A 19,859-nucleotide genomic window follows, 5' to 3' on the forward strand; every position below is an offset into this window, starting at 1 on the left:
CTCAGCTTATGTAACGGAGGGTCTGGGTGCACTCACTCACCCATAAAGGACGTGCAAACCCAGCTGCCAAGCGGTCATTGACCTCTTGGCAAAACGGTTTGCATCGCCCCCTCTGTGCAGGAGACCAGGGTTCAAACCCCACCTGGGGCAGTCCGTACCAAAACACAATGCAGAGGGCCAGATTAAAGGAGAGTTCCGGTCATTTTTGACCCCTAAATCGTTGTCCTGATGGTCACCCAGTGTTGGGGGGAGCAAAAAGCGCGACTAAAATTGATGCAGGCAAACTGGAGTTACACCATGGCTAGACGGCGCTAGGGATAGCGACAACGCTAACCTATGGGGGCAATTCTTTCAATCACAACAAACACTCAAAAAACAAATATCTATGGTACATGACTGGAATCCTCACGAGACATCGCTGAACTCATATAGTGAACAGTATAAACAGTATAAACTTTGTGTTTTTGCATGTCACTCACCTCAGACAGTCTAACTCTGAAACATCCTGGAAAGACATTACTATCCGATCGCAGAGCGCCTGCTCTCCCCACCACAGAAACACACACTTTTTCCTTGTTGTGATGATTTCTTTACAAAGATAAACGGTCGGAGCAGTGCAGTGGTAATGTCCGAAATATCTCTGACCGTTTATTTAATAAATATATAAATATTCATAAATAATAAATAATTCATTTTAGTCGCGTTTTTTGCTCCCCCCAACACTGGGTGACCATCAGGACAACGATTTAGGGGTCAAAAATTACCGGAATTCTCCTTTAACATCGGCTACACTTACAGCACAACTTACTAACAACAAGTTACAGAGCGACATTGTCCTTCATTTGTACTGTGTTTGTGTCCATCTAATGCATGTAAGTCAGTTGTCTCCACCTGTTCTGTGGAAACTTCCTGGCTCTTTAGCGCCTGTCTGTTTCATTATGTTCACCAGCTGCTCCTTGGCCTCCTCTGAGTAGATAATGGACAGTAGCTCATTACAGCTGCTACTCTTCTGAAAACTATACTAGAGCCCAGAGTGAAGCAGAACCTGAAAGCTGTGGAACGTTGAAGAAAGATGATAATCTGGTTAATCATTTACCCCCAATTTCCAATGGATCCATCTCCGCTCCGTTCCATAAATCATCACTTTGTCAACATTAGTTTCTGTTACCAGTTTGTAGTCGCCCTGTGATCTTGGGTCTCCAGCTGCTCTGGAGCTAAAACGCAAATCTTCCAAAATATAGCAGTTCATGTTCTTCATTTGTTTGTTTTTCTCTCGGAACGATAAGCAGTATTGATAAAATTAGTAGTTCCGTTAAAATCTTACTGATACCATCCCATCTAAGCCATAGATTAACACAAAAAAGGAAATCACTTCGCATTCAGGCAATAACCTGTAAGAAGGAGAGCGCAGAGTTCCGCTGCAGGCAGGTAAATGGGCTTGAAACCTTAGTCAATCATTTCTATAACCTCTGATTGAACAAGTCGGAACAGAGCAGCGACAGATCCAGTGGAGATTGGGGGAAACATTGATACTTTTCATGGTGTTGCGTTGTTTTCACATTTTCATTTCATATACCGGTAGTTAGTTTGTCACTTTTACCAGATAACCTAAAATCTACCCTGAAAATGTTTTGGTCTTGTGTGTTATGTTGGTTTTTTGACTTCCTGTTTCTGTCTGGGTTTTTCCCTTTGTAGCTGTTGCAGACCACGAAGGCCGAACTAAAATGACATGATGATTCTCTTGCACCACAAAGTGCAGCTGGTGCTGCCTGACAGCCTTGACAACACATACCCTTTTCTCACCAGACCTTGAGGCTTTGAGGCCCTTGGTTTTACCAGTTGAGTTGTTAGCTGTCAGACTGAACTGAAACCCAACATATTTCAGTGCTGTTGGTGAAAAAAAAAGGACTTTTTCTTTTTGGAAGCAGCTTTTGAAATGGGACAGTCTAGTTACACATCAACTCGCTGTGATATAGTTGGTCTTCAAAAGCAGCCTCTGAAGGATGTAGATCAGTCTAGCCTCTGAACCTGGACACAGTCGTAGTTTCTGTCTTCCCGGTCCTTTGTATGTTAGTTCCTGAATGTTAAAGGGATAGTTCAACATTTTGGCAAATTGGCCCATCGCCATAATTGCTATAGTCATAGCAGTAGGTTCGTTACCTTTAATTGTCGGTGTAAGCTATTTTTAGAACGGCGGAGCAGAGCTGCGAGCTGCTCAGAGCTACGCTACGGAGGCTAAAGGAATTTCTTGGTTTCCCTCATCAAACTCATCAAATACACAATCCAACAACTCCAAAACGCTGTGGTGGACAAGTTGTGAATTCATGCAAAACCGCTGATGCGAGTTGCGTTCAGGGACAGTTTTTCAGCAAGCAGTCTCTGAATTTACCCTGTATTCACCTCGAAAATGGCTCCGTCTCATAACGTTCTGTTATTATCTCATAGCGTGGTGAATGTGCAGGTCACAACTTGTCCACCAGAGCGTTTTGGAGTTGTTAGGTTGTGTATTTGATGAGTTTGATGAGGGAAACCAAGAAATCCCACTAGCCTCCGTAGTGTAGCTCTGAGCAGCTCTGCTCAGCCGTTCTAAAAATAGCTTACACCGACAATTAAAGGTAACGAACCTACTGCTATGACTATAGCGATTATGGCAATGGGCCAATTTGCCAAAATGTTGAACTATCCCTTTAAGGTCTCCCTGCCACCTGTGTTTAGTTCCTAGAGTTAGTTCCTGGATACCCACTAGAGGCTGACACGGGAGTGTTTTTTCAATCCCGTCCCGTCCCGCTCCCGCAAAAAAATTCCTGTCCCGTCCCGGTCCCGTGACAAAGTCAAAAAAAAATCCTGTCCCGTTCAAATCCCGAATAAATCACTCCCGAACCCGTCCTGTTCCCGATTTTTTTCTATGAACACAGTCATCATGTAAACGATTGTGTTGACAGACACAGACCCCCCCCCCCCTCTCTCTCAGCGCACTGCAGGCTGAATGACAGACAAAACAAGACGGTAGATTGACGCCACATCTACCGTCTTGGTTTTTTTTATTTCAATTAGCGATAATGAACGCCCTCCTCGTCCTTTCTCTCCCTCTCTCTCCTTTTCTTTCTTTCTTTTTTGCTTGTCTGCATCACCTGTTTAATGCGAGGTGGAGATTACGCCGCCGCCGCATCAGCTGACTCCTCTGACTGGCGGAAAACGTTTAATTGCCTACCGGTATGTTGATTTACACAGGTTACACACCGCTACGTAGCCACGACAGTGATCACTGAGGGTGTGCAGTGTGCATCAGCTGTTTAATGCGAGGTGGAGATTACGCCGCCGCCGCATCAGCTGACTCCTCTGAGTCAGTCTGACTGGCCGAAAACGTTTCCCTACCGGTATGTTGATTTAGGTACACCGCTACGGAGCCAGGACAGTGATCACTGAGGGTGTGCAGTGTGCATCAGTCCACACACTTAAAACTTTTGGACCGTTTTGAGCACACCATCCGTAGCACTGCCTGGCTTGTGCTTCTTTGAATGTCGCGCTTTGACTCCCGGTCCCGTTCACTCCCGTTTACATTTTTTCCCGTCACGTCCCGATCACGTGATTCAAAATAAATTGACTCCCGAATCACGGGAATCCCGATAAAATGTCAGCCTCTAATACCCACTAGAGTTGTCAACAGATAAGGCTGGTTTGGGACGAAATTCTATACAACTGACTCAGGTTGGGCCTCTGGCTTCCTTTTTTTTAATGAAACACATCTACTTGCTGGTTGTACTGTGTGTTGTTAATTGTGAAATGCACTGAATCTGTGCTTTTCACTTTGGTGACAGTATAGGATGGTTTCTACACGGTTCTCGTGCCTGCATGTACTGTATGCCTGGTCCGATTTGGTATTTCATTCAGTTTTCATCACATCATTATGGTTGGTAGAGTAGAAAATTACATTTAGTGTACCTGTATTATGATGCATGGGGAAAGGCGTTTCAGGGGGAGTTAAATTAAATACTCCGCAAAGGGTCTGGGCTTCAACACACGTGGGTCAGGTTTTAATTTTCAGGCCCATTGAGAAGTCTAACACCCACTGACCATTAGGGCTCACTGCTGCAGTTTATTGTAGGCGACCTCTAGTGGCTGACATCATTATGAAGAGAGGGAAGCAGTAGAGTAGAGAGACAGGAGAAGCAGGTTGTGGTGTATGAATGAGTCAAAATCAGGAGGCAGCTGCTCATTTCCCTTTTAAACCCATAAAACAGTGCTGTTTCTTTTAACAACCGTTCCACTAAATGAAGCCAATTTATCCAATTATTATTGCAACGGTTAGATTCGCCTGCCACCAGCACACTCCTGTGATTGGTATCCAAAGATAGCGATACACATCAAGGAGACACTCTCTTTGCAAACACAGACCGTGAAGCGAAGGGAGCAGAAGCTTAAGAATTTTTTTTATCCATTACATTTATTGTTCATGACTATTGTTCAGCCTCCAACATGGCAGCCAGAGGTCATCTGCAAAGTGGAGCAGATGAGGTTAGACTTCAATTTTAGCTCTAAATTAAAGGCCTTTCCAACCCTCAGGCAGAGCTACCGAGTTAATCCCTTACACAGAGGCTTAACGGAGGAGAATAAATCATACTGCTAATTGATTTGGAGCTTAATTCACACAGAAAATAAAAGGAAATTAAATAGAAAAATTAAAACTTAAAGAGCTTCAAAGAGAACCAGGTTGGTGTGTGTGACTTGTATTAATGCTATCAACCTTTTCTCTCTCTGTCCCGCTTATCCCCTGTTGTTAACACACTGTCTTTCTTTGATTTCTCTTATAGCAGGTTTTGGGGTGTCCTCTTCGCGACATTCACCCACCGCAACCTCAGACATTTGATTTGTTCACAGACTTTAGTCGTCAGCTGACATTTGCTAATTCAGAAGAAACAACGTGTATACCAGCTTTACATACTGTCATTTTAATGGATCACCCAAGATATTATGATTCATCCTGAAGGGAACATGACTACGCCCAGTGCATATCAATCCATCCAGTAGCTCCTGAGACTCAGAATTGCAAATATCAATCTCAGATTGGCAGGAGAGGTGAAATCAGAGGATCACCAAAGTTATTAGGATTCCTCCTCTGGAGACCACTGCTGTGTCTCAATTGTAATACTTCCGTACTTCAACTAAGTATTTTGAGTAGTGCGTCTCAATTCACAAGTATGTCAAAATGCAGTGTACGTACTGTAAAGATCTGGCACTCAAAACGGTCCAAAAGCTGAGTGTGGAACGATGGAAAGTTCACACCATCAATGATCGCCATGGTGGCTATGTAGCAGATTATAATATGTAATAATTAATATATAAAAACAAAAGAAAAGAAAAAGTATGAGTAAGGCGTTCATTGTTTTTTTTAATTGAAATAACAAACAAAACAAGCCGGTAGATGTCCAAAAAAAAAAAAACATTGGCCACCGTTGAAATTTGAGCACTACTCCTTTTGTGGATTTTGTAAATTGCAGGTGTTTACAAAATTGCTGGACACGGCTAATGATTATATTATAAATTAAAAATTATAGAAATGGATATATCACTTTTTGAAGGCTCTTTAACATACACTACTCACAAAAAGTTAGGGATATTTGACAAGAATATCCCTATAAAAAGTTAATGCTACAGTGATATTCTATCATGAAAGCCTTTTAAGTAGAAGGATGCAATGGTAATTTCTTTATCTCAAACAAAAGCTAACAACAGTGGTGGCTGTAGCACAACAAACATCTCAATGTCTCAATAACCTGATCAATTTGATCAAAGTGTTGTCTTGGTCTCATTATGTCAACATGTGAACATGGTAGAGAGGAGAGGGAGAGAGAAGAGGACTGTCTACAAACTGTCACTGAACCAGAACATTTAGTGGTTCAATGACTATTGAACCACTAAATCAGACGGTGCTTGTGATTTTTGTGGTTAATCACCTTGTTAGAGAACAGCATGTTATTCAATAAGGACTGAAACACTGAACAATTGGACATGTGCATTCAAAAGTTTAGTGAAGGTTAAATTAAGTTCACCTGTAAAGGTTATTGTGCATTTTAGGTGCATTCTGAAATTTAATCCAAAAGCCAAACATCCCTAACTTTTTGTGAGTAGTGTATTTTTGTGTGTTTGTTTTGCCTTCCCGCCCCTAAAATGTGAGAACTGACCCAAAAAAATCAGTAATTTTCAGACTCTCTAGGTTGAAATCCATGTGGTTTTACAAGCTGTTCCCTCAGTTGTCTTCCAATGATGTCATTAGTTTTCAAATTTGCATATCACCACCCCTACCTGGTAGCAGTAGAAGGGGCGGGGAAAGCAGTGGTTCATTTGTATTTAAAGGGACAGGCACTGAAACCAGCCGTTCTGAACAGGGCTGTTCTGAGAGGATGAAGAGAGCTGTGATGTTTGATCCTTGGGGGATTTTGACCAAAGCATGTCACAGACATGTCTTTAAGACACCTGGGAACTATTTTGATTTGTGGAAAGGGGGCAGTATATGTCTCCTTTAAGTCTCAATGACTGTTTCTCCAAACTGTTTAATTCTGCCTCCTCCTCTGTCTGTTCCATGCAGCTCACCAGTGGAATCAGTCTTGTTTTATGCCATCACCACACTCCACAACTTGCTGCTGCACCAAGAGGGGGCCAAGATGGCGGTGCGTCTTGCTGACGGCCTCCAGAGGATGGTTCCATTACTGAAAAAGAGCAATCCCAAGTTCCTGGCCATCACCACCGACTGTCTGCAGCTCCTGTCCTACGGCAACCAGGAGAGCAAGGTGAGGGGCGGAGCCAGGGCCGGCCCCTGGCATAAACACTCTATGCGATTGTTTAGGGCCACAGCCGTTAGGTGGGGGGCCACATGATCAGAAAAGTACCGGGGTTCATCAAGTCATTTAAACATCCTGAGGTCTGCACGCACGCTATGAGCTTTATATGTAATTTGAAGTCAATATTCAGCTTCTTTTATCTCACATATGAGACATTTGGTGAAAATAGAATGGCAGAATGACAACATTTGTGCTCAAAAAGTAATCTTACAAAATGTCATTTTAGACTTGTTTTCTACACTTATCTATTACTGTATTCATATCCTATTTCAAGCACCAAAAAACAGTTCATTCTCATGACTGAAGGTGTGTTTTCACAAGGTATTTGAAATTTTTCAAAAAGCAGACCTCAAATTTCCAGCATTTGGCCAAAATTATTTCTTTATACAGTGTTCTAGGACAAACTGGCCTCAGTGTGCTTACAGCGGATGTTCTAATATTTAGACATAAAACACTTGAGTATTGTTACATCTGAAAGTATCTTAAAAAGATAAATTTAAGAAAATATGTAAAAGTCGCTTAGAGTAGGCCACAAACAAAAATCTTGTTTAGGGCCACCAAAATCCTAGGGCCGGCCCTGGGCGGAGCTTAACGCCACGCCTTCTTGTGTCCTCTTTGTTATCACTCACTTACACCTTTATTATCAGCTCATCATCCTAGCCAACGGAGGCCCAGAGGGTCTGGTGTTCATCATGAGGAATTACAACTATGAGAAGCTCCTGTGGACCACCAGCCGTGTCCTCAAAGTGCTGTCTGTCTGTCCAAGCAACAAGCCAGCCATTGTTGAGGCTGGTAAGTCGGCATCCCTGCGCATGAATTTAGAAGATTGAGTGTTGATGTTTGTGTAGTGTGTAACTGTATCTTCCCATCTGTGCCCAGGTGGTATGCAGTCGTTGGGCCAACACCTCACAGGTTCAAGTCAGCGTCTCATCCAGAATTGTCTGTGGACCCTCCGCAACCTGTCAGACGCTGCAACCAAACAGGCATGTAGACTGCTGCTACTGCTGGGACCAGCGTTGTTATGGTTTTGATCTGAAAGAGGGAAACGGCTGTGACGTTAATGAAAGACCATCTTCTCCATCAGATTCTTAAGCTGCTTCTCTGTCAGATTCAACAGTAGGCTACCTGTACATGATCTACCCCAGAATTAAGTCATTTCTGCAAAATCTTAAAGGGATAGTTCACCCAAAATTCAAATTTCACTCATTTTCTACTCACCCTCATGTCGACTAAGGGTTGGGAGAAGTTTCAGAGTCATCCGTGCCTTTTTGGAGTTACAGCGGGGCTATAATGTCCCTCTTGTATTGAAGCCCCGACATGAGAAATTATTCCGAAAAAAACTAAACAAGTCTATATTTTAAGCTTGTTTGTAGCAGAAACTCCCAGTGTCTCAGTTCACGGCTCTGCCGGTGTCAGTGCAGCGCCAACAGAGCCGTGAACTGAGACACTGGGAGCTTTCGCTACACACAAGCTTAAAATACAATTTTGGAACAATTTCTCATGTCGGGGCTTCAATACAAGAGGGACATTACAGACAAGCAGTATGGAGGTATTTGGATGTTTTTTGGTGTGTCTTTTTGGACGAAGAAAAGTGAGCTCCGTTCGCTACCGTCATATGGACATGCAGTGCTGCACGGAGCCCCACTGTAACTCAGAGAAGCCACGGAGGACTCTGAAACTTCTCCCAACCCTTAGTCGACATGAGGGTGAGTAGAAAATTAGTGAAATTTTAAATTTGGGTGAACTATCCCTTTAAGTTGCTGCACAGCTGGTGTTGTTGGCCTCGCACATACCTCACTATTAAGCCAGTGTCTTTTAATTAGCAAAGATGTTGACATCATTTAATGTCTAAAACGAAAATCCAAGTTATGAGTTAATTAAAGTTATGATTTGAAACAAATAATACCATATCTTGATATACAATAGCCTATATTAAATAATCTAAGCCAGGGATGGGTACCGAGTCCCAATATTAAAGGGACATTGTGTAACTTCTCCTGTTATCTATTCACGAAAATCGATTCAAAATCAATTTTGTTCAAAAGTCTGTTTTTCATTAATCAGTAATCCCCCTCATCAACAAAGTGAAGTGTTCCTTTCAGCTCTGAATGAGCCGTTCATATCATTCATATCTCCATGGAGCGGGTAAGCTCGGTGCTGGCTGCCATGTCGTGTAGCCATGTTTTTACGTTCAGTGGCAGCGTGACGGTAGGAAACCACGGAAACTCAGCGGAGACACCGGAGCTGTCGGCTCAGGTCGAGGTGGCGTCTGTGAAAAGTCACCGCGGTAACGCAGTGAGGAGGAATGGAGCGTTACACTGATGCTGCATTCACCTGCAGTCGGGCAGACGGCCGTCGCTAACAAACCAGATGTCATTTTAGTCACAGAAGTGGAGAGAAAGCCGGTAAAACGTGGGTCAGGTAAACAATACCACATCGCCATGACAACATATTGTCACGTGTATTGTTTTGTCTCGTGCTGACGGACCACTTGTTTACATAGAGGCTTGTTTATGCCGTTACCTGCAGCGGCTGTCGTCCGTCTGCCGTCTGCCCAATTTCACGTGAATGCAGCATGAAAAATACGAGTTGCTCGCGATATACAACTGCAACGCTAGATGGGAGTAATTCCTACACAATGTACCTTTAAATGAGCCCTGGTGCTACACTATTCAAGACAGCAGTATAGTTTAGTATAGTTGCGTTCGCACGTTTACCCTACATGGTCAAATATATTTTCGCTTCTCTCAGAAAACAAGACTCTCAGCAGCTGACTGCCTGCTGTGTCTGTCAGCGGAGGGCAGAGGGGCGGGGCTGTTATCACACACACACACACACACTTGCAGCAGCAGCAGCACACACACTAATAAAGATGACAGAGAGCTAAACAATTCAAAGTGTGGCTCTACTTCACGAAAGTCAATGCAGACTCTGCATGCTGTCACCAGTGTGACAGATGTGTCACGTGCAAGCCTGTTCTTTTTTATTGAAGTATATTTGGGGTCTTTTTTGCCTTTAATCGATAGCACAGTCGAGAGAGACAGGAAATGGGGGAGGCAGAGAGAGGGAATGACATGCAGCAAGGGCCACCAGGGTTGGGATTCGATCCAGGGACGGCTGCATCGAGGACACTGCACATGGGGCGCCATTTAGCTCAATGGGTTGAGCAGGCGTCCCATGCTTTATCTTTTTTTATTTCAAACTAGAAAAAAATATATATTTTAAGTTAAATTAATATATTTTGTCAACAAAAATGTTCCATGAAAATGTTCCAAATCTAGCAGTTCATGTTCTTAATTTTTTTTTCTTTCTCGGAACGATAAGCAGTATTGATCAAATTAGTAGTTCCGTTAAAATCTTAAAGGCAAATTGGCCCGTTGCCATAATCGCCATAGTCATAGCAGTAGGTTCGTTACCTTTATTTGTCAGTGTAAGATATTTTTAGAACGGTAGAGCAGAGCCATGAGCTGCTCAGAGCTACGCTACGGAGGCTCATGGAATTTCTTGGTCATCAAACTCATCAAATACACAATCCAACAACTCCAAAACGCTGTCATGGACAAGTTGTGACCTGCACATTCACCACGCTATGAGATAATAACGGAACGTTACCAGACAGAGTTGTTTTGGAGGTAAATTCATGCAAAACTGCTGATGCGTGTTGCGTTCAGGGACAGTTTTTCAGCAGCAGTCTCTGTATTTACCTTGAAAACAACTCCGTCTCATAACGTTCCATTATTAACTCACAGGGCCCTAGTCTCGTAGACCGAGCGAAGTCTAAGGTCAGCGCAGCTTCGCCACGCCAACGGGGTGTGGCCCAGGTCCATTTCGCAAGATTGGTGGGCCGCGCAGTCAGACTTACGCCAGCGCAATCCCTCCCCTCGTCCCTCCCACCGGCGCAAACGGCGAAGAGGGAGGAGACAGGGCGGGAGGGAGACAGGAGGAGGAGAGAAAGGCGTGGAGTGGGTTTGACACAGCCGAGTCAGATCTTCACCAATCAAAGGAGCTCCTCTCCTCACCTTTAACTGCGCGGAGGGCGATGCGCGCTGCAAGTTTGTCATTTTATACTTGGACATGGACGGAGGAGACAGCGACGCCAGAGGCCGAACCTCTCCCCGGAGGAAACAGCTGTTTCCCCGGAGGTCCGAGCTCAGAGTGACCAACAATGAGTTTACTAATAATAATACAAATATCCTTAATCAGGTTTGATCTGATACACTGAGAACCCCTGCCCAATAGTATAAGAAACAACAACTAATAAACTAATAAAGAAACTCACATTTATTCAAACCCTTAAGATGAGAGGTGTAATCACAACATAAACAAACACCATGCGTAACGGATGAAATCAGCGTAAAGGACGCTCTCTCTCTCTCTCTCTGTCCTCCTCTCTCTCTCTCTCTCTCTCTCTCTCTCTCTCTCTCTCTCTCTCTCTCTCTCTCTCTGTCCGTCTCTTTTTTTCTCTTTTTTCTCTGTGATAGAGATGCTGAGTATAGGCTATATACTGGACTAAGAGAGATGAAGATTTGTGTTTTGTTTTTCATTACGGCTGCCTGATGCGGTCGCTCGCGCTATGAATTAATAAGTAAATAAATAAATAAAGCGATCATCACAAGGGCAGAGTGGTATCTCAACACGGCAGCGACATGCAGTCATCCACCCTCAGTCCTGCTTGGGACATCCACAGCTGCTTTTCAGTGCCAGTTCGTCCCTGCTGTGTTAATTCAGGTGGAGTTTCCATTACGCTGCCGACAGCCTTTGATCTCTGCTTTGATCTGACGTCAGATGTGACGGGACAATCTATATAGATATAAATTCACGTGTTGATTCCATTAGTTGCATTAAATAGTGGTTATTGTGGATATTTATTGCATTGAAATGTGTCTGGAACTGTGGAGATCTGCCTGTGAGGTCTTGGTGACGTGTGTGCACTGCACGTCAGTCAGCCAAACTTCCACTGCACCTGCTGCGCTTCGCCCTGCGCTGAGAATAGACCTGGTTGGAGGTGGCGAGCTTTCAGCGCAACCTCGGCGAGACATTTTCGCACAAAACTTCCACTGCACCAAGCTGAATCTGTGACGCCTCCCCCTGCTGCGCGGCCACGCCTATCTCAGCGCAGCGCGATCTACAAATCTCCCAATCTGACTTTGCGCTAGGCTGCGCTGGTCGAAACTTGCATTAGACCAGCTGCACTACCTTGCGCCACCTGCGCTGCGCCAGCAAACTAGGGCCCATAGTGTGGTGAATGTGCAGGTCACAACTTGTCCACCAGAGCGTTTTGGAGTTGTTGGATTGTGTATTTGATGAGTTTGATGAGGGAAACCAAGAAATTCCATTAGCCTCTGTAGCGTAGCTCTGAGCAGCTCGTGGCTCTGCTCTGCCGTTCTAAAAATAGCTTGCGCCGACAAATTAAAGTAACAAACCTACTGCTATGACTATAGCGATTATGGCAATGGGCAAATTTGTCAAAATGTTGAACTATCCCTTTAATGATACCCATCCCTAATCTAAGCCATAGATTAACACAAAAAAGGAAATCACTTTGCATTCAGGCAATTACCTGTAAGAAGGAGAGTGCAGGGTTCTGCTGCAGGAAGGTAAATGGGCTTGAAACTTTAGTCGATCATTTCTATAACCTCCGATTGATCCGGTCCCTCCTCCCTCCCCCTCCTGTCTCAGGTTGTCTTTAGGAAGTAGGAGCAGAACGGAGCAGTGCAGGTAAAACGTTGGAAGTATTTGACATTTAGGTAACGCTCTCTGCAGGTTGGTTTGCGTCCTCCAGGTGCACGGTGTCGTGCTTCCTGATAGTCTCAGACAGCTATTGGAAGGCGAGGTCTGTTAATGATAACAGCTGAGAATTCTCTCAGTAGCCAGACTGGTTGGCAGATGATCATAAGGTGCTTCAGGTCAGGAGAACAGAAGGATTTGATGGTGTGTGTATGCAGTGTAGTACTGTGCATTACATACTAGGGGTTGCACGACTTCAGATTTTTAAAAGTCGACTCTAATGTTATGAAAGTCGAGTCGACGTCGACTAGTCGCTGATGACGTCATTCATATTTTTCCCATCATAAATTACAGGAGGAGGGAAATGCTTGGCAACAATCTGTAGATTATTCACTGACAGACGCTCATGCACAGAAATTAGTCCACAGAACAGCAGCTTTAGCCTATAAACAACAAGCTGTAAATCAGTTTGTTTTTCTGTAACATGCACTCCTATACAAGTGCAAAAGATAATACTGTATAGCTACTGTCCGTTAAACAATTAGGGAGGAAACGACACACAGGCCTCGTCACCGTCACAGTCCTGCTCACTCACAGTTTCACTCACATTTTTTTCTGGTTGGTTGTTGCTGTTGTTGGTTGTCGTTGTGCGCGACGTAAAGCTGTCGATATGAGCAGAGTTTTTTTTTTTTTTTTAAATTGCCGACAGCCCGACACACTGGCCGCGGCAGCGCAGCGCCTCACAGGCGCTTGTCTGGTGTCAGGCAGCAGCTTCTCCTGCTCTCTCCGCTCCGGTCAAACATCGACCCGTCTGTAGGCTACAGGTCTGTCTCTAGCGCTGTGTGTATGGATGTGTGTCTTGTGTGCAGACGCAACTGACATATCTAGGCGGACAAGCAAACTTAATCATCATTTATTTTATTTTGAAAATTGACCGGATTCTCTCCCCTTTTCTGTGCCCGACTTCCTGTCTGGTACGCGCTCGTTCCATCCAGCTTGACGGCGCTCGTATTTTTTTCATTCAGCGCACTCTGTGCTGTTGTTTCAAGCCGCTACTCTTGTAGCATACTGTTACATGATCAGCGACTAGTCGACGTCAAGCTGAAAACGTCATTGTGGAGCAGTAAAGTCGACTAGTCGATTAGTCGACTAGTCTGTGCAACCCCTATTACATACCACACCAGCAGGCAGCGATATCTTTTTTAAAGAGGAACTAAACCCCCAAACCACTTTTTTCTGCTGAAAACAAATATATCTGGGTATAAGGTAGTGTTGTCAGTTGATTCTGGTCCAACTTTTGACATTTTAGTCAAAATATTTCAACTTGGTGTATTTTGTAGTAAAAATGTAGAGTGACTGCCCTCTATGGGTTGAAACACGGCTATTACAATCGAATTTTTCTATTGGCTGAGATGGAGGCAGCTGACGTTTTGGAGGCAGCTTTCGTCATCGGCCACTAGCTCCCCGACCAATCAGCACCGGCTGCTGCCTGCCTCTAACGGTTGCTAGGCACTCTAGCTGCTCTGCTGCGGCTAACGGCTGCTAACAGCTGCCTGAACGGGAATCGTTAGTGCGGCCGGCGCTAACGAGCCGTTAACGAGCTAACGAGCCGGCGGATCAGCTGTAGATGCACTGTGTTAGGGCTCCTAGTAGTGTCCGCGCTACTAGTGCTGTTAGTAGCTCGTTAGTAGCTCGTTAGTAGCTTGTTAGTAGCTCGTTAGCGCTAGCAGAAGTGTCGATGTGTGTTTATTACTTTTTTTTCTCTTTTGTGTGATTTCGCGGGTGTGAATGGGGCGCAAGGGGGAGGGGGGGGTCGGAGAGTGCTCCTGAGTCCCGCCCATAATCAAGGCATTTTTTGAATTTCAAGCTTAGAGCACGTCATCCAAAACTGAGGGGTTTAGTTCCCCTTTAAGAAATGGCCGTTTGTCCTGTTTGTTGCGCCTCCTTCCACAAGTTAGGCAAAAGATTACACATTCTTTTCATGCTTTGGATTTTTTGGGAAAGGCCAGAATTTTTCTCCACCAAGTCCTTGCAATTGACTGTTATTTCTTGACTATATTTCTCGACATTACTATGAAAATGACCATTATTTCTTGGCTATTTCTTGACATTATCACGTAATTAGTGGCCTGTAAATTAAAGGGTTACCCACAAATCCTCTACTAAACTTATTGGGTCTCATTCATGAAACGTGAGTACATCTGTGTGTAGATTTGCACATAAAAGCTCACTCTACTAAAACTCTACTCCGGATTCATGAACGGTGCGGGAAACTCAGATTTGATCGTAAACACGTGTGTAACTTCATGAATGCCAACCCATCGTAAACTAACAACACGCCCCCGGTGATCAGCAATTAGCATAGATCTCCATACATGAATAGCCATATAAGGAGATCCTGCCACCATATTAGGAGGTAGGTGCATCCTGCTCACCTGCGGCCATGACGCAAACGAGGAAAGAGGGAGAGAGAGAAAAAAAGAGAGATCACGGATCGAAGTCATTTTGGGTGAAGTGGAGTCCAGAAAAAATATTTAATTCTCTTCTGTTAGTAGTGGTGTGACTGGGACAGGTCAAAGGCTGGAGGGAAGAAACAGATTTAGTGAATTAAGTAGGCCTATCCTTGGTTGATTAAAGAACCGTTTAAGAAGTAAAGCCAGAATAGTTCGATATGAAATATGAAAAAAAAAAAAAAAAATACACACAACTACAGAGCTACAGCAACGACGGGAAGGGGAGGTTCTTCACAGCCTCAGCTGTAGGCTAGAGGAGCATGGTTGTATCAACACAGGAAGTTATATAGGCAGGTTATATTGTTACAGAAGCACCAGCCGTCTGTCACAGCTCCATCCAAACCGGTGCCGACTGCGCTGCTGCGCAGGGTGAAGTGTGCGCCCACCGAGCGTGTAGCAACACAAAAAAGTTTTTTCCGGTTTTATATCAGATTATTATCATCATTAGATGGAGCCTTGACGTGTTTGTGCGTGTCCAATCCCTAAAACGTCTCTCTCTCCAAATATTTCTAATTGTTTGTCATGTTTAAATTACGTGTTTCAAAGGCGTCGGCATATTTTGAACATGAGAGAGAGTAATACGGATTAAAATTGTAATTTTCAACAGTGACAAGCAGTATTTATTTGCATTCCTACATTTACACAAGCGCTACACACAGTCAGGAGCAGGTGTAGATTTTGTGAGTAGCTACGAAAAAATCAGCACTACTAAAAGATTGATGAATGCGGAATGAAAACGTGAGCAGCACGGATTTGTGTGTAAACCCTGAGCAGCGCAAATTTACGTGGATTTCCGCATTCATCAATCTTTTAGTAGTGCTGATTTTTTCGTAGCTACTCACAAAATCTACACCTGCTCCTGACTGTGTGTAGCGCTTGTGTAAATGTAGGAATGCAAATAAATACTGCTTGTCACTGTTGAAAATTACAATTTTAATCCATATTAGGCTACTCTCTCTCATGTTCAAAATATGCCGACGCCTTTGAAACACGTAATTTAAACATGACAAACAATTAGAAATATTTGGAGGGAGAGACGTTTTAGGGATCGGACACGCACAAACACGTCAAGGCTCCATCTAATGATGATAATAATCTGATATAAAACCGGAAAAAACTTTTTTGTGTTGCAACACGCTCGGTGGGCGCACACTTCACCCTGCACAGCAGCGCAGTCGGCACCGGTTTGGATGGAGCTGTGACAGACGGCTGGTGCTTCTGTAACAATATAACCTGCCTATATAACTTCATGTGTTGATCCAACCATGCTCCTCTACAGCTGAGGCTGTGAAGAGCCTCCTCCTCCCGTCGCTGCAGTAGCTCTGTAGTTGTGTGTATTTTTTTTTCATGTTTCATATCGAACTATTCTGGCTTTACTTCTTAAACGGTTCTTTAATAAACCAAGGATACTTAATTCACTAAATCTCTTTCTTCCCTCCAGCCTTTGACCTGTCCCAGTCACACCACTACTAACAGAAGAGAATTAAATATTTTTTCTGGACTCCACTTCACCCAAAATGACTTCGATCCGTGATCTCTCTTTTTTCTCTCTCTCCCTCTTTCCTCGTTTGCGTCATGGCCGCAGGTGAGCAGGATGCGCCTACCTCCTAATATGGTGGTCAGGATCTCCTTATATGGCTATTCATGTATGGAGATCTATGCTAATTGCTGATCACCGGGGGCGTGTTGTTAGTTTACGATGGGTTGGGATTCATCATCTTACACACGTGTTTACGATCAAATCTGAGTTTCCCACTCCGTTCATGAATCCGAAGTAAATCCGAGTAAAGTTTTAGTAACGTGAGCTTTTATGTGCAAATCTACACACAGATTTACTCACGTTTCATGAATGAGACCTCTTTACTATAGACATGTGTCAAGCGTGCATTGGAACGACATGCATGCAGCAAGCACACCACATGTGATAAGAATGAATAATTAACAATAATAATTAGCTCTGCCAACCTGCTTCTCCAGCAGCACCATGCTACCCAGCTCTCAGGGCTTGCCGGTGTTGAACTCTGGTTTCCTTCTCCACACATAAGGGCCAAGGCCTCAGTTTTCCAATGTATTATTGCATTCCAGCCTTCAAATCAGACTGATATGTGCTGCAGCGTTCTCAGTTGTATCTCCGTTGTGTCTCTGTAGGAGGGCTTGGACGGCCTGCTGCAGATACTGGTCACTCAGCTGGGCTCAGACGACGTCAACATGTTGACCTGTGCAACCGGCATCCTGTCCAACCTCACCTGTAACAACTCACGCAACAAGGTAACCACAATGAGATACCACACCTCATTCTAGCGCTATTCCATAAGAGCAGAAGAGGTTTGTGCTGTGGATTCTGTGAACTTCATGTCTCTGTTCCTGGTTTACAAAGGAACAAAAAGCTCCAGCAGCACTTGTAGCTAAGAGAACTGCTCAAATCAAAGAGGTTTATCCTTACAGTTTTTAATGTATGCTTTGCTGTTTTTATTTATATTGTATATGGCATTTTAAATAGTTACTCCAAAAACACCTCCTGTTGCCACTTCTCAGCTCACAACCATATGTGACCTGATCCAGCAAAATGAGTCACATTTCAAAATGAGATTTTGGTATCAATGGAAAGAGGAGAAAATAAGCTTTAAAATGATAACCTAGTCAAAATCATACATTGGATGGTTTTCAAGATATGGCCATTTGAATATAGTCTTCCACTCTCTTTTTCCGATTGAAAACCTGAGAAAACTGCGTTTAAACAATATAATGACTCTCAAAAAGCCACAATTCAATGCCTAATGGGCCTAATGTTTTGTTGATGTTTTGTAAAAACATGTTCAAGCGTTGCATTGATGCTACGTTTGATTTAGCATCTGTTCCCGTATTCCGTGATTACACGGACCTTGTCCTTGTCCCGCGATTCAGATGCAGTTTACAGCTCGTCTCTATCATAAACGGTTCAGAAGTTATTTAATGTTGTGCTCGTCTAGAGGGTTAAAAGTTGCAAGTCAACTTTAATCATCATTTACGTGCCTTTTCTCAATTATCTGGACTATGAAACGTTGGGAGATTGTTTTTGAATGTCATTTCTTTGAAAGTAGCTAATAAAATTTGGCATCTCATTCCTTCTGCACACTCCTCTCATCTCCCCATCAGATTCTATTGGTCCAAAACCACATGACCCTATTGCCTATCACAGTTTCTTGATGACTCTGATGAAGGCTACAAGCCGAAGCACGTCGGTTAGCTACAAGTGTTGCTGGGGCTTTTTGTTGTTTACAAAGTGTCCTGCAGTTTCTTCATGCACCTTGTTAGTGAAGTTGTGCCAGATCCACCCACTCTGCTGCGTCTGTTCCTGGTTTACAACAGGCCCAAACTGATCCATACAACAATAACAACAAGCAATGATAACAAACCAGTAACCCCAGTCTGTCACTGATGGAGGCATAAAAGTATCATTTTATCTAGATATACAGAATGAATTTTCACTAGATTGATCGTTTCACCTCTCAGTTGATACACAACTGAGTAATCGGCTGTGCTCACATGGCAACGTCGTAGTGTCGCTATTTAATCCTACTTAAATCATTTTCATCTGGGTTCATGTGGGCTTGCAGACTAATGCCAGGATCAGACTACACAATATTTTTGTCTTTCACCATGGTCACCATGTCAGATTAAACCATCACAGTGGCATAGATTCTTGCCTTGTCCTGGTCTGGAGACTGGCAGCACTACAATCATTGATCACGACCCTGCGCGAGTTCATAGGCCATCGGGGGAGGCGTCACAACAAACTGTCAATCATAGCTCTGTGTGATGCGATCGATCTTTGGCTCAGACATGAAAAAGAGAAGGAAGATAAAGGATGGCGGAGCCGTTACTGCCGAGCGCAGCCGCGAGCTGCTCAGAGCTACGCTCATGGGATTTCTTATATTCCCTCATCAAACTCATCAAATACACAATCCAACAACTCCAAAACGCTCTGATGGACAAGTTGTGACCTGCACATTCACCACGCTATGAGATAATAACAGAATGTTACCAGACAGTCGTTTTCAAGGTAAATACAGAGAGAGAGAGAAAAACTGTCCCTGAAGGCAACGTGTATCAGCGGTTTTGCATGAATTTACCACTAAAACAACTCTGTCCCGTAAAGTTCCGTTATTATCTCATAGCGTGGTGAATGTGCAGGTCACAACTTGTCCACCAGAGCGTTTTGGAGTTGTTGGATTGTGTATTTGATGAGTTTGATGAGGGAAACCAAGAAATCCCATTAGCCTCCGTAGCGTACGTAGCTCTGAGCAGCTCACGGCTCTGCTACGCCGTTCTAAAAACAGCTTGCACCGACAAATAAAGGTAACGAACCTACTGCTATGACTATAGGGATTATGGCAATGGGCCAATTTGCCAAAATGTTGAACTATCCCTACGTATGAAAAACATCAAGGTGATTCATGAATGCACATTTATGTATGTTGTTTTTATGTGCGTATAAACACTTAAATGAAAGGAACTCCAGCTGGAATAGAGACACAGGAGCATCTGTGCCATGAGGAGCTTTAAGAAGCTGCTCACCATTTAACACCAGAGGGGTCTGATTCTTCATGTTTCTATTTATCTACGAAAACAACAAAGAATGAAAGGAACCATGGTCTTCATCCGTGGTGTGTATGTGTGTGTGTGTGGTTAAAGAAAGGCAGATGAAAGGTCTCAGCTACCCCCTGAACAACAGCCAGACAATCAACATGGAGGAAAATCAATTTACAAAAGCAATATATCGTATTGATATTTACAGTTG

The 19,859-nt window shown here is 43.7% G+C and overlaps 1 protein-coding gene across 1 annotated transcript in view; it reads left to right on the forward strand.

Moving 5' to 3' along the window:
• Nucleotides 1-19,859, forward strand: part of LOC310990609 (junction plakoglobin-like) — a gene marked incomplete at both ends in the record, with an annotated part of 85,660 nt that overhangs the window by 38,580 nt on the left and 27,221 nt on the right. The window contains 4 exons of the mRNA XM_083978054.1: nt 6,587-6,788; nt 7,487-7,631; nt 7,719-7,822; nt 17,228-17,347. Coding sequence (XP_083834180.1) covers nt 6,587-6,788; nt 7,487-7,631; nt 7,719-7,822; nt 17,228-17,347 — 571 coding nt within the window. The remainder of the gene's footprint in view (nt 1-6,586; nt 6,789-7,486; nt 7,632-7,718; nt 7,823-17,227; nt 17,348-19,859) is intronic.

The sequence above is a fragment of the Trachurus trachurus genome, assembly GCF_905171665.1.
Source record: "Trachurus trachurus genome assembly, chromosome: 8".
NCBI lineage: Eukaryota > Metazoa > Chordata > Actinopteri > Carangiformes > Carangidae > Trachurus > Trachurus trachurus.